At 37.2% G+C, this 22,902-nt stretch overlaps 3 protein-coding genes across 3 annotated transcripts; all 3 read left to right on the forward strand.

Moving 5' to 3' along the window:
• Nucleotides 1-690: 690 nt before the first annotated feature.
• On the forward strand, nucleotides 691-8,488 carry LOC113144726 (uncharacterized). The gene is made up of 6 exons (XM_026330953.1): nucleotides 691-733; nucleotides 862-1,005; nucleotides 1,319-1,669; nucleotides 1,819-1,923; nucleotides 8,090-8,136; nucleotides 8,221-8,488. The coding sequence occupies exons 1-6, from the start codon at nucleotides 691-693 to the stop codon at nucleotides 8,353-8,355; spliced, it is 825 nt and encodes a 274-aa protein (XP_026186738.1). The 3' UTR covers nucleotides 8,356-8,488.
• Nucleotides 8,489-14,510: 6,022 nt separating this feature from the next.
• Nucleotides 14,511-15,986, forward strand: LOC113144727 (uncharacterized). Its single transcript, XM_026330954.1, has 5 exons — nucleotides 14,511-14,865; nucleotides 15,063-15,413; nucleotides 15,504-15,608; nucleotides 15,691-15,737; nucleotides 15,822-15,986. Exons 1-5 carry the CDS (start codon nucleotides 14,511-14,513, stop codon nucleotides 15,933-15,935), a joined length of 972 nt encoding a protein of 323 aa, XP_026186739.1. The 3' UTR covers nucleotides 15,936-15,986.
• A 3,855-nt stretch (nucleotides 15,987-19,841) lies between these two features.
• On the forward strand, nucleotides 19,842-22,869 carry LOC113144728 (uncharacterized). The gene is made up of 5 exons (XM_026330955.1): nucleotides 19,842-20,193; nucleotides 20,400-20,744; nucleotides 20,825-20,950; nucleotides 22,504-22,550; nucleotides 22,632-22,869. The coding sequence occupies exons 1-5, from the start codon at nucleotides 19,842-19,844 to the stop codon at nucleotides 22,764-22,766; spliced, it is 1,005 nt and encodes a 334-aa protein (XP_026186740.1). The 3' UTR covers nucleotides 22,767-22,869.
• The last annotated feature ends 33 nt before the right edge of the window (nucleotides 22,870-22,902 follow it).

The raw sequence follows: 22,902 nt of genomic DNA on the forward strand, positions 1-22,902 counted from the left end.
GTAGTTTACCACAGGTGGACTCCAGTCAAGGTGGAAAAACATCTCAGCAACAATCAAAAGAAATGGGAGGTGTCTGAGTTCATTTTCATGTTTCAAAAGCTCTGAATACTTATGTAAATATGATCTTTATAATACATTTATAAAGATAGCAAAAATTCTGTTTTCACTTTGTCATTATGTAGCACTGCATATAGATTGAGAGAGAAAAAAGATTTTAAACAATTGTACCAGGGAGCAACAAATTGCAGCAAAAAATTGAAAAAAAGTGAAGTTGGTCTGAATACTTTTTGAACGTGCTGCAGGCTGCAGCTATGGGCTGGTGAAGACTTTTGAGGTGATGATTTCTTCCATAAACTAAGTACTGTAAAATCACAAAAATATGCAACTACTACAAAAAATGATGTTCCACCATTCCTCAGTAAGCTACACAATGTCATATTGAAATGAACTTTATATGACAAAACTATTTACTTGTAAAACCTTCATGCTATGTTCGTCATGTGACCAACATGTTCACAGTGACAGTGCCATCATGCTGATGGTTTTACTCTCAATTACAGTCTATATGTATATGCAGCTACTAACTTCCTAGACAACAGCCAATCAGAAGCATTTCAGTTCGACCTGTCACGCCCATCTCACCTCCTTCCCTAAATAACCAAGACATCTCTGCATACAGACAGTGTCACAATGATTGTGTTATGGGTTACATTGCTTTTCCTCCAACAAGGACGTAAGTGCTATTTAATAATGACTAAATATTTTTACATTGAAGTATCTGCATGCAATCTAGATGTGTTGTGGTTGATGTGATTATTTGCTGCATTCAGATAATTATGATTTTGTTTTTATTCTTATCAGACACGCTGGTTCCAGTTATCACAGTTGAACTTCATGAACCTGTAACATTCACATGTGTTTTGGCTGATGAGGACTTCATCCGTAATGGACTCCAGTGGTACAAGCAGAGTGTTGGAGATAACCTGAAATTAATTTTGACACTACGTAAAAATGCAAACCCTGTGTATGAACCAGAGTTTTCTGGCTCAAGGTTCATAGTAAAACATGACAAGAATATTAGCAATCTGACCATTGTGAGGACGATTAAAGAAGATAAAGGAATGTATCACTGTGCAGTCCGGAACTGGGACAAGTTTAGTTGGAGTGGAACATATTTGTCATTAAAAGGTAATTAGCATTACCAACCATTAAAAAAAAAAAAAAAAAAAAAGTAAAATAGTGTTAAATCTAATTGACCTTCTGAGACTTATGAGAATTATTATTGCTCACCTTAGATCTTAAATCTTGTATCACACAGGAAACTCTCAGAGGACGTCAGACTATTCAGTTGTTCAGTCGACAGTATCTGATCCAGTCCATCCAGGAGACTCAGTGACTCTGCAGTGTTCAGTCCTCTCTGACTCTGAGAGCGACACGTGTCCAAGAAATCACAGTGTGTACTGGTTCAGAGCTGGATCAGATGAATCTCATCCAAACATCATCTACACTGATGGAAATAATGAATGTGAGAAGAGATCTGACACTGTGAAGAGCTGTGTTTATCACTTCTCTGTGGACATCAGCTCCTCTGATGCTGGGACTTATTACTGTGCTGTGGCCACATGTGGACAGATATTATTTGGAAATGGAACAAAACTGGACATTGATGGTAACTATATCATTGTTTTAGGAGGTGTCAGATAATACTGCAAGTCAGATACAATCTGTTAAGATCAACTATTCTCAATTTACATTCAACATGTAGTAACATATTACTAGGAGTTATTACTAAATATAAGTTACTTTTACTCATTTCAGGAACCAGCCTGTGGTCACAGTCAGCCAATGCCATCATGTTAAGCCTCATTGTTATAACCTTCCTCATCTGTGCCATCAAGAAAAACAAGTGTGACTCTGACAATGGTAATTTAAATTACTTATACTTCTTTTCAACAACTGCATCACTATTTTTGTCATTGATATCATTTTCTCTTTCATTACACAGCTGTGGTCGACCGACAGACAACCAGTGGTGGTCTGAAATGTCAACAGGTAAAGTATTTAAAGGTAACAATCACTTTAGCAAATCACACGTCAACATTATTTTAATGTTTGTCATCTTCTATATTTTCTCAGAGGTATGAGGACGCATGGGATTATTCTGCTGTCATCTTTACTGTGATGAAAACTGATAATGGTGCAAAAAAGGCTGCAAAAAGTGCAGAGAGAGAGAAGATCTATGCTGCTGTGAAGGCTTTTCGATTGGATTAGTGAGTGTGTTTGTCATCAGCTGGTACAGTGTGATGTAGCAGATATTTAAAGCTAATGACTGTAATCTGTGGCTATGAGATACTGCTGTACATATTATGCTGTATATCATTCGCATATTTCAATAACATTTTGTACTTATAAAAATAGTGAGATCATAGATTGTATATAAAAAGATGAGCCATCAAGCTGAGCTCTTTTTCGTAAGTTGTTTGCCCCCTGCTGGGTTGTTCTTATATAAGTGATAAACCCTGTCCCTCTACTATCCGGCTGCCTGCCATACTGGTGGTCATTGTTATTATAAGTTTGCTCTTAATAAATTGTAAAAACAGGTGTTTTTCAAATGATTGGGGGCTTTGATTTGCAGCCTGATACCTTGGTGTTACCTCTGCCTGCTACTGTGCAGAATTTGGCCACAAAATGAATTACAAAGAAAGATGGCAACTGTACTTTGGTTTCATTTTCGCATAGTGGCAGAAAGTGTTGGCATGTTGTCCATCTTTCTATAAAGGATTTATATGATTTAGATAAATGCAATCAAGTCATTACCACTGATGGTTGTCAATATGATTACTTTTAGTTATACCGATGGTTGGTGAAATCTGCTGGAGGAAAAAATACTGTTTAAAAAAAAAGTTAAAATGAAAGCTACTAAATCCACTGATTTAATAACACATACTGATCCACTTAATATGTTGCATCAGTTCTCAGTGTCAGAATAACATTTGAAAGTAAGTTTATTGGTTCATCTTATGCTAATAACCCTGTTATAGATGCTGAAAATGTAAAGTAAGTGTAACCTTTACTTTGGTGTTTGACCATACATGTTATACATGATCATTTACAACAATATCAAAATATGTCAATAAAACTAAAGTTAATATTATGCCAAAGAGCTGCTGCTGCTGTGACTGTGCCAAGCAAATGTTCTTGATTTTACTCTCCCCTACATATTTAGCACAAACAATATCACCTCATCCTTTGAGTGATTTACTGTTGACTTGTTATGTCTAACACAGTTTGTCAAATGAAAACGTAAAGTACCACCCACTACAAATGCTAATATGCTATTTGCTGCACTGTAATCACCTGGGTCCTGGGTTGGGGATCATTAAATCCCTAGTAGACCTGCTAGTAGGTTCAATGGGTTGAAATCATGCCATAGACATTTGTTGGCTTAGTTACAATAATAAACATGGACTTATTACAAACTATGTGGTTAGGTTTGGAAAAAGGTCATGGCTTAGGTTAAAAGTCTAGTGGTAAATGACCCATCGATCCCCCCAAACCTCCAAACACAGACTTTCTTGCTCTATATTCTTCATCACCTCATTTCCTCCTTTGTTTAATTATAGTTTTTTCAGGCACTATAGGTCACCTAATTACCACATTTGTAAATACTGGAAGCTGCAGGAGTTGGATCCTCAACCATTAATATTAGGAAACAGTGTAGCATTAATTAAACTAATAAATGGTTGATTCACTGGGGAAAAAAGTCAGATTATGTCTTCATCTTGTAGCAACAACAAATCACCTTTTAAAAGACATTCAGATCTACAGGGTTGCAAAGGGGGCAGCTACCACCCCTACTGTAGGGTTTTGCCCTCCAGGTTACCCACAACTCCACATCAGCAGTAGGAGTAGTTTACAGTAGTATTTTGCCCACACTTGCTCAAAATATATCATATAATCTGTGCCAAGAATAATCAAAGCAGCCAGTCGGTCGACCATTGTGGTCCAACAGCTTGTCTTATGCTACTGATGTCTTGCTGCTCAAATGGAAGATTTAGTCACAAGGCCGCTGATGTTTACCACAGGTCTCTCCTCTCTCTCTCTCTGGATCTCGTTGCACCATTTCTTCTGCATGTCTTTGTGACCCAGTGTGACAAATGTCCCATCATAGAAATAAATCATGATCTGGACATGTTAAAACAGCAAAATCATCAGTGATGAATATACTTGAGTTATAAATACACTGACAGGTGTGTTTCCCCTGCGGCTTTAACTAATCTTATGAGTCATTATGATCATAATAATACTGAATAAAACATCAAACCCCAGAAAATTTGTCTTGATGTAGCACACCTGAGCAGGTGTGTGTCTGTGTGTCTGTGTGTGTGTACTTGTACTTTTATCCAAATGAGGACATTTTCTCCAGTACTCACTGTCAGACTCCTTCTTGACGGTCAAGAATGTGTATGTGCATGTGTGTATGTGTGTGTGTGTGTGTGTGTGTCTCCTGTACCTTTAACTACTCCTTTGAGTCACTGTGATCATACTACTAATAATTATAAAATAATACACTGCAGCTGTATTTTAGTTGCTGTTTTAAAAAGACAGAACATCAGTGTGAGTCCACTGGTCTGAGATTAAAACATAGTGACAGAGAAGAAAAGCTCCTTTATATTCCCACCTCAGTTTGAAAGCTCGACCACAATAGTGCTGAAGTTTCCATGAATCATTAGTCAGTTTTGACTGAATGCATGTTTATGTGTTTATGTGTGAATTCAAGTACATCAAAGTATTTACTGCACGGCTTTTGTTTTTTAAATCACATTTTACAGTTTTTGCTGTATGTGTATTGTGTGTGGAGCAGATGGACACTTTTCTGTGTCAGGTCATTTATTCATACATGTTCATTTGGCTTCAATGTGTCAAAACTCAAAATCATCTGACAATTTTTGTGTTTTTAACATTCAGTTGTTTAATATCTATACGCTGAGTGATGCTATTGCACTCTGATAAAAGGGTTCATGGCGTTTATACTGGACTGCATGAGATTATTCTATTCCTGTTACTGAAAATCTGTTCACCACTGTACATGGGCTCATTCTGGACTTCTTTGTATCGATCATCTTGGCAGAAAAGTTTTTGATAATTTTAAGACTACTGTGAGGGCTGCATTTCAGAGTTTGTGTCACAGTATGTGAAGTCATAAGCTAGAAGAGAGACAAATCAGTTTTTCAGACCAGACAGAAGTGATATCATAGCTTAACTTTTTACTCTACAGGCACAAAACCTACCTCAGATTTTGTCAGAAACATCTTCTCCTGTAACATGAACACAGATATTCTAGAGTAGTCGGAGCTTGTTTTCTTCATCTTAAGTGTTATGTCTGGTGTCTTCTTCCACTTACTCTAATGTAGATCTGCTCATCTTACATGCTGTCTGTGTTTGTCAGTCTAATTTGTTCTTAAAGCATCATTTTCCCTCATATCTATAAAAACTGCACACAGTGTTGTACAAGATGCTGGCAGGAGACGTATAAACATGATAACACTGTCACTATGAACATTTTAGTGTGCTGATATCAATGTCTAGCTGAAAACTGAGACTCATATTAGGATGATTGTATCATCTTAGCCTTATTTTATTCTGGTTAGTCTGTTTTCTGTGACTTATGTCATTTTCTGGCACGTATGGCACAGCTGTAGCTTCATGAAGATTGAGGTTTTTGAGCCGTCAGATCCTTTCCCCCTGTAGACTAATTAACGTAAAATCGCTGAAATATGCACATAATATAAAAAGTAACATCCCTCATTCCTCAATAAGCTGCACAATGTGGTTTAAATGATCTTTATATCACAAAGCATTTAAAACTAGTTAAGCAAAATGCCTTCATGCTATGTTCACCATATGACCAACATGTTTACAGTGACATGCGAATGGTTTTACTCTCAGGCTGTGCAGCTACTAACTTCCTAGACAACAGCCAATCAGAAGCATTTCTGTTCGACCTATCACGTCCATCTCACCTCCTTCACTAAATAACCAAGACATCTCTGCATACAGACAGTGTCACAATGATTGTGTTATGGGTTACACTGCTTCTCCTCCAACAAGGACGTAAGTGCTATTTAATAATGACTAAATATTTTTACATTGAAGTATCTGCATGCAATCTAGATGTGTTGTGGTTGATGTGATTATTTCCTGCATTCAGATAATTATGATTTTGTTTTTATTCTTCTCAGACACGCTGGTTCCAGTGATCACAGTTGGACTTCATGAACCTGTGACATTCACATGTTTTTTGCCTGATGAGGACTCCATGCATAATTCACTCCAGTGGTACAAGCAAAGTGTTGGAGATAACCTGAAATTAATTTTGACACTGCAGACAAATATAAACCCAACATATGAACCAGAGTTTTCTGAGTCAAGATTCAAAGTAAATCACAACCAGAATATCATCAGTCTGACCATTGTGAGGACGATTCAGGAAGATGAGGGAATGTATCACTGTGCAGTCAGAGTCTGGAACAAATTTACTTCGAGTGGGACATATTTGTCATTAAAAGGTAATTATGTGTTTTTTACAATATACTGGGATAAATTAAAACATGTATTTGCTTAAACAAAGTTAATGTTTCTTAAGACAACTCAGTGTCGCCAAACAGTTGTCGAAAAAAAAAATCATCTTAAATTACCTTATTTTAATTTGATGTTACATTTATTGTTCTCTTTTGTTAATGTGGAAGTTTAAGTTTGGACCTAATTTAAATTGTAGGACTCCAAACTCATGTTATTTCTCCACCTTAGATCTTAAATTTTCTACAATCTTGTATCACACAGGAAACACTCAGAGGACGTCAGACTATTCAGTTGTTCAGTCGACAGTATCTGATCCAGTCCGTCCAGGAAACTCAGTGACTCTGCAGTGTTCAGTCCTCTCTGACTCTGAGAGCGACACGTGTCCAAGAAATCACAGTGTGTATTGGTTCAGAGCTGGATCAGATGAATCTCATCCAAACATCATCTACACTGATGGAAATAATGAATGTGAGAAGAGATCTGACACTGTGAAGAGCTGTGTTTATCACTTCTCTAAGAACATCAGCTCCTCTGATGCTGGGACTTATTACTGTGCTGTGGCCACATGTGGACAGATATTATTTGGAGATGGAACAAAACTGGACATTGGTATGATTTTGTGTTTCAGTCCTGGAATATGTTAATAGGATCATGGCTTTCAGAAGCATTAATTTAATTTTGTTTTCTAGAGCAAACAGCAAGTTCTGAATTTATTGCACTGGTGATATCAGTGATCTGTTTGGTCGTCTCTGTGACTGGAAATATTGTTTTCATCTGTTCCCGAAATTCAAGACCAGCATCTGAACAGTTTAAAGGTAGGTGTTGTTGAATGACTATATATTTTGTACCTTTTTTTAATTCAAAATATATTTTAATGAACAAAGTGGACATACAACACATGACAAACTTCATGTACATTTTTGAGTTAAACATCAGCTCCTCTGATACTGGGAATTATTACTGTGCTGTGGCCACATGTGGACGGACAGATATTATTAGTTTCCTATTAATCTCACATCTTTGCTACTTCTGGCACTCTGCTGAGTACTTTTACTGTGCTGTTGCAACAATGCAATTTCCCCATTGTGGGACAAATAAAGGTTTCATATCTTATCTTCTTATTTGGAAATGGAACAAAACCGGACATTGACGGTAACTATATCATTGTTTTAAGAGGTGTCAGATAATACTGCAAGTCAAATACAATCTGTTAAAATCAACTAGTCTCAATTTTCGTTTCACCTGCAGAATGATCTCACCAGCTCTTAAGTATAAATAGCTTTTGCCTGTGTATTTAGTCAGGAACCAGCCTGTGGTCAGCCAATGCCATTATATTTCTCCTGTCAGCTTATTTGCTGTTAAGCCTCGTTGTTATAACCTTCCTCATCTGTGCTATCAAGAAAAACAAGTGTGATTCTGACAATGCTAATATAAGTTACTTATACTTTTTTTCAACAATTGCATCACTTTTTTTGTCATTGATATCATTTTCTCTTTCATTACACAGCTGCTGTCGACCGACAGACAACCAGTGGTGGTCTGAAATGTCAACAGGTAAAGTATTTAAAGGTAACAATCACTTTAGCAAATCACATATCAACATTATGTTAAAGTTTGTCATCTTCTATATTTTCTCAGAGGTATGAGGACGCATGGGATTATTCTGCTGTCATCTTTACTGTGATGAAAACTGACAATGGTGCAAAAAAGGCTGCAAAAAGTGCAGAGAGAGAGAAGATCTATGCTGCTGTGAAGGCTTTTCGATTGGATTAGTGAGTCTGTTTGTCATCAGCTGGTACAGTGTGATGTAGCTGATATTTAAAGCTAATGACTGTAATCTGTGGCTATGAGGTACTGCTGTACATATTATGCTTTATAACATTCTCATATTTCAATAATATTTTGTCTTTGCGTTTTAAAATAGTGAGATCATACTTTGTTAATAAGTTCTTTTTCTCAAGTCGATTGCCCCCTATTGGTTTGTTGTGGGACAATTCGTAAACCCTGCTCCACTATCTTACTGGATGGGAGAATACAAATCAAATACACTTTTCCTTAAGGTGATTTCTGCCATTTTGGTAGATTTTATTATGTGGAAGGGTGTACAATTGTTTATTTTGTTTATAAGTTTGTTTTTAATAAGTTGTGTGATTATGTAAAAACAAGTGTTTTTCAAATGATGGGCGACTTTGATTTGCAGCCTGATATGACACCACTATCCCTGGTTGCTACTGTACAGAATTTGGTTGCAAAATACAAAGCGTGATGGCAGCCATACTTTTGCATAGTGGCCGGAATTTTTGGCACACTGTTCGTCCTTTCATACAGTGCATGAGTTAGATACATGGTAGATAGTGGGAGTCTGGCCAGGGACCTTTAGTGCATCTCTCTCGTCCTCATTTCCTCAAATTTCTGTTCAAACTACCTATCAATAGTTAAATATGGCAAAGTAAGGTTTCCAAGCAGAAATTTATCAACCATTTTAATTCTTCAAAATGAAGAAAAAATATGGCCACTGTTGGAATCAAGTCATTACGACGGATGGTTGTGAATACGATTCACTTTAAGTTATGGTGATAGATATTGAAATCTGGTTAAAGGCACTCTTATCCAATCTACTAATACACTAATATTTTAGTCAGAAAGATACCACATCGTGACCCGAATAATTTATATGAGTACACTGGATCAGAAGGACATTTGGAAGTGAATTTGATGCATCATATGATCACAGTCTTGTTTTAACTATTGTAAATTTAAATTAAGTATAACCTTTACTTTGTTTGACCATACAAGGGATTCAGGAAGATGACTTGTAATTATATCAAAATATGTCAATAAAACTGCTGTTTATGTACCAAAGTGCTGCTGTGACTCTGAAACAACTTTTGATTTCCACATTTACCAGTCACTGAAATCCCTCCAACATGGAAATATAAAACATAGAGTTGATAGATGGATTTAAGTGGTATTACTTAAATATGTTTATCTGTCTAAAATTCTAGTACAACAGAGTGCACACATTCCTGCACAACTTTCAGGAGCTGATTTGGACCAGTCTAGCGTACAGAACTTATTAAGATCAGCTATATTTCTTGTCTCCAGAGGCATTCTGTAATACATTATGCTGTAGGACACCTTGATAAACTTTCGAATTCAATATCTCTTCCACAATGGTAAAGCAGCCCCAACTCATGATGGTCCCTCCACCACAGATCACTGCTGGGGTCATGTTTTCATAATGGTACCTGATTCTCTTTTTATACCATATGTAGTGCTGTAGGCAAACAGGTCAACTACATTCCAGTAGTCTGTTTTTCCCATACAATTCTGCCTTTGGTTCATTGGTCCACAAGACATTTTCTCAGTAGTGTTGTGGAGTATCAAGGTGGTCTTTGGCCTAATTCAAGCATGATGCAATGTTAATTGGGTGATCAATGGCTTCCTATGTGGTGTCCTGTCATGGACAGCATACCTGTTTAATGTTTGGCGTATGGTGAACTAATGACAGGAGATGTCCTCAAGCTCCATTTAATCATTTATGTCTTTAGCTGTTACTGTAGAATTTTTTTTCATTGACAATTCTGCATTGTGCCTTTGGGAGGATCCTGAATCACTCATCATGGACCCCATCTATGGAGAGGAGCTAAATTACCAAATTGTCTCAAATTACAGACAGAATTTTTATTTTTTTTACAAAACATTTCTCTTCTTCTGAAAATGAAAATGAGCCTGTTTCCGTATTTTTATACGTCAGAGTAGTTCTAAACCACACCTCCATCCTCACTTCATTGATTGTTGTTAACACCTTGCTCCAGTGGATGTTTAGCAACATCAGAAGCCTAATCCTGCCATTATTTTTTTTAACTCTGTTTTTTGGGATGCAATGAGTAACAACATAAGAGATCATGACTTTGTGCTTTATCAGCTTAGACATAATGTTGTTTGTGATATTGGAGAAGATCAGTCCATATTTTATGACCAATTTATGCAGAAAAACATGAAATTGCAAGCAATGCCATAACTTTTTCTTGGAGAAGAACATTACATTTCAATAGATTTTATTATGTCATTATTTTTAAATATTTATATTACTGATGATGTCAGTTATCAGTATTGTATAGTTACATTACTGGGTATATGACATATTCGCAATTGATCGTTTAATAATATGTTGCAGCTTCGGTTATTTTTTTATTATGCCATGAATGTAATGTGTGTCCTGTCCAGTGGATCAGAGAGTGTACACCTACATCTACATCCATCCATCCATTTTCTATACCCGCTTTTTCCTGAAAGCCAGGATCACGGGGATCTGCTGGAGCCTATCCCAGCTCTCTCTCAGGTGAAAGGCAGCGGTACACCCTGGACAGGTCAACGGTCCGTTGCAGGGCCACATAGAGATGCACAAAGACAGACAACCTCACACACACACTCACCTACATCTACATCACACATAAAATGACACACATCTACATATTTAGCAAAGACAATGTTACTGGCTCATTTGAGTGATCCTCTGTGCACTTATATGTGTCATAACATAAGAGCAAACATCACTGATCCTGCTAAACAAAAACATTAGGAACATGATCACTTGAAGGTATCTCACATTGAAACACAAAGTACCACCCAATACAAATGCTACTATGCCATTTACTGCACCATAATCACTTAGACCCTGATTTGTGGATCATTAAATCCATCATCAATCTACTCTAGCAGGTTCAATATGTTGAAATCATGGCATGGACATTCTTTGCCATGGTTACAATAATAAATAAGGAGAGTAACTGCTTTAGGCCATGGCTCGGATTAAAATGTTACTTGCTTGAATACTTAAAATATTTATATTTTTCAGGTTTTAAACATTTAACCACAGGCATCTGTGAGCATGAAAACACAATATTCATATAAAGTTTTATTTTAATTTACATGTTGATTAACAGGCTGTCATCAGTGAAGCACACTCAAAAACACTTTAGCAAAACTGCTGAACCTGAAAATCCAACAAACTTATCACAGTTAAAATGCTGCTGAAAAAGCATCAAACCACACGCAACAGTCTTGATTTTAGTCTTTAACTACTCCTGTGAGTTGTTGTGATTCTACTAATAATTATAAAATAATATACCAAAGTTGTATTTTAGTTGCTGTTTTAAAAAGACAGAACATCAGTGAGTCCAGTGGTCTGAGATTAAAACATAGTGACAGAGAAGAAAAGCTCCTTTATATTCACACCTCAGTTTGAAAGCTCGACCACAACAGTGCTGAAGTTTCCGTGCATCAATTATTTACAAAACCTTTGCCCAGTATAGTGGGAAGGCCATTTTCTACATTTCAGCCATCCGTGCATGTTTATGTGTTTATGTGTGAAAGTACAAAGCAGGACACAAAGTACATCAAAATATTTACTGCAGGGCTTTTGTTTTAAATCACATTGTACAGTTTCTGCTCTTCCTGGTTTGGCCTTTCTGTATATTTAACAGTGTATGTTTGTTGTGTGTGGAGCAGATGGACACATCACTGTTTCAGGAGGTCATTTTATTTATATATGGTCATTTTTCTTTGAAGTGTTGTCTAACAAATGTTGAATTTTGACCCCTTCAGTTGCTTAATTATATCTATAATTATTCTAAGTATGTGATGCTGTCCCCTACATTGATAAAACTTTAGATTTCAGAGTTCCTGTTGTTCATACTGAACTACATAATATTTTCATGTTCCTGTTGTGGAGAATCTGTACATGACCTCAACCTGGACTTCTTCGTATTATTCATGTTGGCATTTTGACTGTGTTACTGCCAGGTTAAGCTTTTTACTAAAAAAACCACATGTGTAGTCTCTCATGCTGCCTCATATCAAAGTCTTTAGTCTTTAGTCTCAGCTGGGTTATTTGTGGTTTTCTTGCAGGTTTACATGAGTTTCCTCCTTCACACCAGCAGATACCTGTCAACTGCATCAGAAACTGTCAGAGCGCTGCTCTGGTGCTGCCTTTCAGTCATTTCCTCAATAAACATGAGGTGAGTATAGAGGATGGAGGCTGTGACCACGACCACCTCCTCTGCTCTTTGTGTTGTGTTCTAAGAAGAAAAGGTTCATTACATCTGTTTTTAAAAGCACAAAATTCAAACAGGTCAACTACATTCTAGACTAAGTAGTAATAATAATGTGGGACTTTTAATTAAACATTATCATTTGGTATCAATATCAATAAGAAAGGATATGAATGATTAAATAACTACTATGAATGATGTTCTACTGGATTAATACATACCAGTCATTCTGATACTGATAGCACTGTCTCTGTGAACATGTTGGCCATATGACGTAACTAGTTCCAAACGTTTGTGATATAAAGATAATTTAAACATCGTATTCTGCAGCTTTTTGAGCAATGAGGGATGTTACTTGTGAAATTATGAGCATGTTTCTGTGACTGTGTATTAATTCATCTATGGGAGAAATCTTTTGACTCTGCTCAACTTAATATTCACCAGGCTACAGATGTAGCACATATGCAGTTAGAAACACAGTTTATACTGTCAAATGTTTAAAAGTGTTTACACTGCCCGAAGTGAAGGCTGTTTTCAGATATTAATATCAGCAGATAAACCAGACGAATCAGTTTTTCAAACCATTTTACAAGCACAAAAGTTTACTTGCCATATAACTCTTCTCTTACTTCATAAATACATGTAGTTCATAGTAGTTGTAGTTTATTTGTACCTTAACTGATTGGCATGTCTGGTGTTCCTCCATTTAATCTAATGGAGATTTGCTCTACGTGTCAGTCTAATCTGTTCTTATAGCATCATTTTCCCCCATATCAGGACAAACTTTTTGGCTCCAAGATGAAAACTTTTGAGAAAACACATTTTGTGGCATTTTTGCAGTTAGTCCTTTCATCACATAGATCTCAGTTGGAAAAGTGGCAGTGCAGAGGATTCACAGATGTGTATGCCTGAAATGTGTGTGACAGTGTATGTTACTTCCACATGGGTGGAGTCAGCTAGTGGGGATATTGTGTGGATTGTGTGTCACAGTTGGAGGTCATGATGAGGAGGAGTGTATTAAGTAGCTGCACAGCCTGAGAATAGAACCATCAACATTATGACTCTCACTGTAAACTTGTTAATATGCTGATGTTAATGTTTAGCTCAAAGCTGAGTCTCACATTGCCATAAGGATGGTCGTATATGTGTAGTCCTCTTTTGTTCTGCATAAACTCTCCTCCTCTGTGACTAAATTATAATTTAGTTTTTGTCATAGCTCTATGTTTGTCTGCGTCACTGCACTTTATCTGTGTTCTGTGTAGCACCTCTGGACTAGGAGGAACGTTGTTTCGCTTCACTGTGTACTGCATCTGCTACTGTATTTATGGTTGAAGTGACAATAAAGCTTCTTTGACTTTGACTTTGACTAATGTAATTTAAGCCACAGCTGTGGGCTGAAGATTGAGATACTTGACAAGAATCCAATGATTCTTAAAAATTTATCTCCATTCCTCAAAGAAAAATGTGACATTTCAATGAACTTTATATTACAATGTTTGAAACATTATGTAGTTATTTATGTAGAAAACGCCTTCATGCTATGTTCGCCATATGGCCAACATGTTCACAGTGACAGTGCCATCATGCGAATGGTTTTACTCTCAGGCTGTGCAGCTACTAACTTCCTAGACAACAACCAATCAGATGCATTTCAGTTCAACCTATCACGTCATCTCACCTCCTTCACTAAATAACCATGACATCTCTGCATACAGACAGTGTCACAATGATTGTGTTATGGGTTACACTGCTTTTCCTCCAACAAGGACGTAGGTGCTATTTAATACTGACTAAATATTTTTACATTGAAGTATCTGCATGCAATCTAGATGTGTTGTGGTTCATGTGATTATTTCCTGCATTCACATAATTATGATTTTGTTTTTATTTTTCTCAGACACGCTGGTTCCAGTGATCACAGTTGGACTTCATGAACCTGTGACATTCACATGTTTTTTGGCTGATGAGAACGACGTTGTCCTTAATGGATTCCAGTGGTACAAACAGAGTGTTGGAGATAACCTGAATTTAATTGTGGCACTGTGGACAAATACAAACCCAACATATGAACCAGAGTTTTCTGGATCAAGATTCAAAGTAAAACATGACAAGAATATCATCAGTCTGACCATTGTGAGGACGATTCAGGAAGATGAGGGAATGTATCACTGTGCAGTCAGGAACTGGAACACGTTTACTTGGAGTGGGACATATTTGTCATTAAAAGGTAATTATGCAGTTTTTCCACAATTTTTTGTAATAATTAACAAAAAGATTCTTAAAATAACTCATCAACATCACCAGGATTTTTTTGAGCAATTGATTATACCTTTCAATTTTATGTTTGGTTAATTGTTGTATTTTGTTAACGTGGATATTTCTTCATTAGAGATCTTAAATTTTCAACAATCTTGTATCACACAGGAAACACTCAGAGGACGTCAAACTATTCAGTTGTTCAGTCGACAGTATCTGATCCAGTCCGTCCAGGAGACTCAGTGACTCTGCAGTGTTCAGTGCTCTCTGACTCTGAGAGCGACATGTGTCCAAGAAATCACAGTGTGTACTGGTTCAGAGCTGGATCAGATGAATCTCATCCAAATATCATCTACACTGATGGAAATAATGAATGTGAGAAGAGATCTGACACTGTGAAGAGCTGTGTTTATCACTTCTCTAAGAACATCAGCTCCTCTGATGCTGGGACTTATTACTGTGCTGTGGCCACATGTGGACAGATATTATTTGGAAATGGAACAAAACTGGACATTGACGTTAACTATATCATTGTTTTAGGAGGTGTCAGATAATATATTATATTACTAGGAGTTATTACTAAATATAAGTTACTTTTACTCATTTCAGGAACCAGCCTGTGGTCACAGTCAGCCAATGCCATCATGTTAAGCCTCATTGTTATAACCTTCCTCATCTGTGCCATCAAGAAAAACAAGTGTGACTCTGACAATGGTAATTTAAATTACTTATACTTCTTTTCAACAACTGCATCACTATTTTTGTCATTGATATCATTTTCTCTTTCATTACACAGCTGCTGTCGACCGACAGACAACCAGTGGTGGTCTGAAATGTCAACAGGTAAAGTATTTAAAGGTAACAATCACTTTAGCAAATCACACGTCAACATTATGTTAAAGTTTGTCATCTTCTATATTTTCTCAGAGGTATGAGGACGCATGGGATTATTCTGCTGTCATCTTTACTGTGATGAAAACTGACAATGGTGCAAAAAGGCTGCAAAAAGTGCAGAGAGAGAGAAGATCTATGCTGCTGTGAAGGCTTTTCGATTGGATTAGTGAGTCTGTTTGTCATCAGCTGGTACAGTGTGATGTAGCTGATATTTAAACCTAATGACTGTAATCTGTGGCTATGAGATACTGCTATACATATTATGCTTTATATCATTTGCATATTTCAATAACATTTTGTACTTATAAAAATAGTGAGATCATAGATTGTATATAAAAAGATGAGCCATCAAGCTGAGCTCTTTTTCGTAAGTTGTTTGCCCCCTGCTGGGTTGTTCTTATATAAGTGATAAACCCTGTCCCTCTACTATCCTGCTGACTGCCATACTGGTGGTCATTTTTATTATAAGTTTGCTCTTAATAAATTGTAAAAACAGGTGTTTTTCAAATGATTGGCGGCTTTGATTTGCAGCCTGATACCTTGGTGTTACCTCTGGTCGCTACTGTGCAGAATTTGGCCACAAAATGAATTACAAAGAAAGATGGCAACCGTACTTTGGTTTCATTTTCGCATAGTGGCAGAAAGTGTTGGCATGTTGTCCATCTTTCTATACAGGATTTATATGATTTAGATAAACGCAATCAAGTCATTACCACTGATGGTTGTCAATATGATTACTTTTAGTTATACCGATGGTTGGTGAAATCTGCTGGAGGAAAAAATACTGTTTAAAAAAAATTTAAAATGAAAGCTACTAAATCCACTGATTTTTACTGAGAGAAAAATAACACATACTGATCCACTTAATATGTTGCATCAGTTCTCAGTGTCAGAATAACATTTGAAAGTAAGTTTATTGGTTCATCTTATGCTAATAACCCTGTTATAGATGCTGAAAATGTAAAGTAAGTGTAACCTTTACTTTGGTGTTTGACCATACATGTTATACATGATCATTTACAACTATATCAAAATATGTCAATAAAACTAAAGTTAATATTATGCCAAAGAGCTGCTGCTGCTCTGACTGTGCCAAGCAAATGTTCTTGATTTTACACTCCCCTACATATTTAGCACAAACAATATCAGCTCATCATTTGAGTGACCTACTGTTGACTTGTCATGTATAACACAGTTTGTCAAATGAAAACATAAAGTACCACCCACTACAAATGCCAATATGCTATTCACTGCACTGTAATCACCTGGGCCCTGGGTTGGGGATCATTAAGTTCCTAGTAGACCTGCTATTAGGTTCAATGGGTTGAAATCATGCCATAGACATTTGTTGGCTTAGTTACAATAATAAACATGGAGCATACCCACTTATTGCAAACTATGTGGTTAGGTTTGGAAAAAGGTCATGGCTTAGATTAAAAGTCTAGTGGAAAATGACCCATCGATCCACCCAAACCTCCAAACACAGACTTTCTTGCTCTATATTCTTCATCACCTCATTTCCTCCTTTGTTGAGTTATAGTTTTTTCAGGCACTATAGGTCACCTAATTACCACATTTGTAAATACTGGAAGCTGCAGGAGTTGGATCCTCAACTATTAATATTAGGAAACAGTGTAGCATTAATTAAACTAATAAATGGTTGATTCACTGGGGAAAAAAAGTCAGATTATGGCTTCATTTTGTAGCAACAACAAATCACCTTTTAAAAGACATTCAGATCTACAGGGTTGCAAAGGGGGCAGCTACCACCCCTACTGTAGGGTTTGCCCTCCAGGTTACCCCCTACACCACATCAGCAGTAGGAGTAGTTTACAGTAGTATTTTGCCCACACTCGCTCAAAATATATCATATAATCTGTACCAAGAAGAATCAAAGCAGCCCAGTCGGTCGACCATTGTGGTCCAACAGCTTGTCTTATGATACTGATGTCTTGCTGCTCAAATGGAAGATTTAGTCACAAGGCCGCTGATGTTTACCACAGGTCTCTCCTCTCTCTCTCTCTCTGGATCTCGTTGCACCATTTCTTCTGCATGTCTTTGTGACCCAGAGTGAGAAATGTCCCATCATAGAAATAAATCATGATCTGGACATGTTAAAACAGCAAAATCATCAGTGATGAATATACTTGAGTAATAAATACACTGACAGGTGTGTTTCCCCTGCAGCTTTAACTAATCTTATGAGTCATTATGATCATAATAATACTGAATAAAACATCAAACCCCAGAAAAATTGTCTTGATGTAGCACACCTGAGCAGGTGTGTCTGTGTGTGTACTTGTACTTTTATCCAAATGAGGACATTTTCTCCAGTACTCACTGTCAGACTCCTTCTTGACGGTCAAGAATGTGTATGTGCATGTGTGTATGTGTGTGTGTGTGTATGTGTGTCTCCTGTACCTTTAACTACTCCTTTGAGTCACTGTGATCACACTACTAATAATTATAAAATAATACACTGCAGCTGTATTTTAGTTGCTGTTTTAAAAAGACAGAACATCAGTGTGAGTCCAGTGGTCTGAGATTAAAACATAGTGACAGAGAAGAAAAGCTCCTTTATATTCACACCTCAGTTTGAAAGCTCGACCACAACAGTGCTGAAGTTTCCATGAATCATTAGTCAGTTTTGACTGAATGCATGTTTATGTGTGAATTCAAGTACATCAAAGTATTTACTGCACGGCTTTTGTTTTTTAAATCACATTTTACAGTTTTTACTGTATGTGTATTGTGTGTGGAGCAGATGGACACTTTTCTGTGTCAGGTCATTTATTCATACATGTTCATTTGGCTTCAATGTGTCAAAACTCAAAATCATCTGACAATTTTTGTGTTTTTAACATTCAGTTGTTTAATATCTATACGCTGAGTGATGCTATTGCACTCTGATAAAAGGGTTCATGGTGTTTATACTGGACTGCATGAGATTATTCTATTCCTGTTACTGAAAATCTATGATCATTTTAAGACTACTGTGAGGGCTGTATTTCAGCGTTTGTGTCACAGTATGTGAAGTCATAAGCTAGAGGAGAGACAAATCAGTTTTTCAGACCAGACAGAAGTGATATCATAGCTTAACTTTTTACTCTACAGGCACAAAACCTACCTCAGAGTTTGTCAGAAACATCTTCTCCTGTAACATGAACACAGATAGTCTAGAGTAGTCGTAGCTTGTTTTCTTCATCTTAAGTGTTATGTCTGGTGTCTTCTTCCACTTACTCTAATGTAGATCTGCTCATCTTACATGCTGTCTGTGTTTGTCAGTCTAATTTGTTCTTAAAGCATCATTTTCCCTCATATCTATAAAAACTGCACACAGTGTTGTACAAGATGCTGGCAGGAGACGTATAAACATGATAACACTGTCACTATGAACATTTTAGTGTGCTAATATCAATATCTAGCTGAAAACTGAGACTCATATTAGGATGATTGTATCATCTTAGCCTTATTTTATTCTGGTTAGTCTGTTTTATGTGACTTATGTCATTTTCTGGCACGTATGCCACAGCTGTAGCTTCATGAAGATTGAGGTTTTTGAGCCGTCAGATCCTTTCCCCCTGTAGACTAATTAACGTAAAATCGCTGAAATATGCACATAATATAAAAAGTAACATCCCTCATTCCTCAATAAGCTGCACAATGTGGTTTAAATGATCTTTATATCACAAAGCATTTAAAACTAGTTAAGCAAAATGCCTTCATGCTATGTTCACCATATGACCAACATGTTTACAGTGACATGCGAATGGTTTTAGTCTCAGGCTGTGCAGCTACTAACTTCCTAGACAACAGCCAATCAGATGCATTTCAGTTCGACCTATCACGCCCATCTCACCTCCTTCACTAAATAACCAAGACATCTCTGCATACAGACAGTGTCACAATGATTGTGTTATGGGTTACACTGCTTCTCCTCCAACAAGGACGTAAGTGCTATTTAATACTGACTAAATATTTTTACATTGAAGTATCTGCATGCAATCTAGATGTGTTGTGGTTGATGTGATTATTTCCTGCATTCAGATAATTATGATTTTGTTTTTATTCTTCTCAGACACGCTGGTTCCAGTGATCACAGTTCGACTTCATGAACCTGTGACATTCACATGTTTTTTGCCTGATAAGGACTTCATCCGTAATGGACTCCAGTGGTACAAGCAGAGTGTTGGAGATAACCTGAAATTAATTTTGACACTGCAGACAAATATAAACCCAACATATGAACCAGAGTTTTCTGAGTCAAGATTCAAAGTAAATCACAACCAGAATATCATCAATCTGACCATTGTGAGGACGATTCAGGAAGATGAGGGAATGTATCACTGTGCAGTCAGAAACTGGAACAAGTTTATTTCGAGTGCAACTTATTTGTCATTAAAAGGTAATTATGCGTTATTTGCAATATACTGGCATAATTTAAAACACAGTTGCTTAAACAGAGTTAATGTTTCTGAAGACAACACAGTGTCACCAAACAGTTGTTGAAAAAATCATATCTCAATTTACCTAATTTAAATTGTAGGACTCCAAACTGATGTTGTTCCTAGACTTTACAACTTAAATTTTCAACAATCATATATCACACAGGAAACACTCAGAGGACGTCAAACTATTCAGTTGTTCAGTCGACAGTATCTGATCCAGTCCGTCCAGGAGACTCAGTGACTCTGCAGTGTTCAGTCCTCTCTGACTCTGAGAGCGACACGTGTCCAAGAGATCACAGTGTGTACTGGTTCAGAGCTGGATCAGATGAATCTCATCCAAACATCATCTACACTGATGGAAATAATGAATGTGAGAAGAGATCTGACACTGTGAAGAGCTGTGTTTATCACTTCTCTAACATCAGCTCCTCTGATGCTGGGACTTATTACTGTGCTGTGGCCACATGTGGACAGATATTATTTGGAGATGGAACAAAACTGGACATTGGTATGATTTTGTGTTTCAGTCCTGGAATATGTTAATAGGATCATGGCTTTCAGAAGCATTAATTTAATTTTGTTTTCTAGAGCAAACAGCAAGTTCTGAATTTATTGCACTGGTGATATCAGTGATCTGTTTGGCCGTCTCTGTGACTGGAAATATTGTTTTCATCTGTTCCCGAAATTCAAGATCAGCACGTGAACAATTTAAAGGTAAGTGTTGTTGAATGACTATGTATTTTTTCAATTCAATTCAATTTTATTTGTATAGCGCCAAATCACAATACAAATCATCTCAAGGCACTTTACAAAAACTAAAACTAAAAACCCAACAATTCCCTTATGAGCAAGCACTTGGCGACAGTGGAGAGGAAAAACTCCCTTTAACGGAAGAAAAAACCTCCAGCAGAACCAGGCTCAGTTTGGGCGGCCATCTCCACCTGTATATGGTGGAATATACATGAGGTGGGAGGAGAGAAGAGAGGGGAGGGGAAGGGAAAGGGGGAGCGGGGGGGTTAGGGTAGGGTAGGGGAGCTCAGTGCACCGATGGTCCTTGGGCAGTCTAGGCCTATAGCAGCATAACTAAGGGATGGTTCAGGGTTGCCTGAAGCCAGCCCTAACTATATGCTTTGTCAAAGAGGAAGGTTTTAAGTCTAGCCTTAAAAGTATAGAGTACGTTGTTTTACTTCAAAATATTATTTAATGGACAAAGTGGACATACAACACATGACAAACTTCATGTACATTTTTGAGTTAAACATCAGCTCCTCTGATACTGGGAATTATTACTGTGCTGTGGCCACATGTGGACAGATATTATTAGTTTCTTATTTATCTCACATCTTTGCTACTTCTGGCACTCTGCTGAGTACTTTTACTGTGCTGTTGCAACAATGCAATTTCCCCATTGTGGGACAAATAAAGGTTTCATATCTTATCTTCTTATTTGGAGATCTGACACAGTGAAGAGCTGTGTTTATCACTTCTCTGTGGACATCAGCTCCTCTGATGCTGGGACTTATTACTGTGCTGTGGCCACATGTGGACAGATATTATTTGGAAATGGAACAAAACTGGACATTGACAGTAACTATATCATTGTTTTAGGAGGTGTCAGATAATACAGCAAGTCAAATACAATCTGTTAAGATCAGCTATTCTCAGTTTTCGTTTCATCTGCAGAATGATCTCACCAGCTCCTAAGTATAAATAGCTTTTGCCTGTGTTTGCCCATGCCATTATATTTCTCCAGTCAGCTTATTTGCTGTTAAGCCTCATTGTTATAACCTTCCTCATCTGTGCCATCAAGAAAAACAAGTGTGATTCTGACAACGCTAATATAAGTTACTTCTGTGTCATGATTCCCCTCTGGGACTTCCTGCCGGGGAACCTTTATTTTGTAAAGACTTCCTTTTTCCCTTTGCACTGGTCCCCGATTTGTGTTCTCCCTATTTATACCTCCCTCTTTCCTTTGTTCCCTGCCGTAGCAGTAGTTGTGTATAGTTTGTGTTACAGAGTGAAAGTGTTTTTGAGTTTCGACCGTCTCACCCGGTCTTGGGAGCTTACCGTCTCACCTGGTTCATTTATACTGATTGTTTTGTGCCCTGGAGTTCCCAGGAGGAAATAAAGCCTTTGTTTGTCCAGCAATTGGGTCCTACCTTCTCTTCTGCACTTCCACTCCGACACCAGCTCATGACATTCTGCTTCTTTTCAACAACTGCATCACTATTTTTGTCATTGATATCATTTTCTCTTTCATTACACAGCTGCTGTCGACCGACAGACAACCAGTGGTGGTCTGAAATGTCAACAGGTAAAGTATTTAAAGGTAATCACTTTAGCAAATCACATGTTCACATTATTTTGAAGTTTGTCATCTTCTATATTTTCTCAGAGGTATGAGGACACATGGGATTATTCTGCTGTCATCTTTACTGTGATGAAAACTGACAATGGTGCAAAAAAGGCTGCAAAAAGTGCAGAGAGAGAGAAGATCTATGCTGCTGTGAAGGCTTTTCGATTGGATTAGTGAGTGTGTTTGTCATCAGCTGGTACAGTGTGATGTAGCTGATATTTAAAGCTAATGACTGTAATCTGTGGCTATGAGATACTGCTGTACATATTATGCTTTATATCATTTGCATATTTCAATAACATTTTTGTAC

Source organism: Mastacembelus armatus, chromosome 10 (assembly GCF_900324485.2).
Source record: "Mastacembelus armatus chromosome 10, fMasArm1.2, whole genome shotgun sequence".
NCBI classification, from domain to species: domain Eukaryota; kingdom Metazoa; phylum Chordata; class Actinopteri; order Synbranchiformes; family Mastacembelidae; genus Mastacembelus; species Mastacembelus armatus.

Coding starts and splice junctions, on each gene's coding strand:
- LOC113144726 (XM_026330953.1), top strand. CDS start 691: ATGATTGTGTTATGGGTTACATTGCTTTTCCTCCAACAAGGAC. Junction 734..861: donor GCTTTTCCTCCAACAAGGAC/GTAAGTGCTATT, acceptor TATTCTTATCAG/ACACGCTGGTTCCAGTTATC. Junction 1,924..8,089: donor CAAGTGTGACTCTGACAATG/GTAATTTAAATT, acceptor TTCATTACACAG/CTGCTGTCGACCGACAGACA.
- LOC113144727 (XM_026330954.1), top strand. CDS start 14,511: ATGATTTTGTTTTTATTTTTCTCAGACACGCTGGTTCCAGTGATCACA. Junction 14,866..15,062: donor GACATATTTGTCATTAAAAG/GTAATTATGCAG, acceptor TGTATCACACAG/GAAACACTCAGAGGACGTCA. Junction 15,609..15,690: donor CAAGTGTGACTCTGACAATG/GTAATTTAAATT, acceptor TTCATTACACAG/CTGCTGTCGACCGACAGACA.
- LOC113144728 (XM_026330955.1), top strand. CDS start 19,842: ATGATTTTGTTTTTATTCTTCTCAGACACGCTGGTTCCAGTGATCACA. Junction 20,951..22,503: donor AGCACGTGAACAATTTAAAG/GTAAGTGTTGTT, acceptor TTCATTACACAG/CTGCTGTCGACCGACAGACA. Junction 22,551..22,631: donor GTGGTCTGAAATGTCAACAG/GTAAAGTATTTA, acceptor ATATTTTCTCAG/AGGTATGAGGACACATGGGA.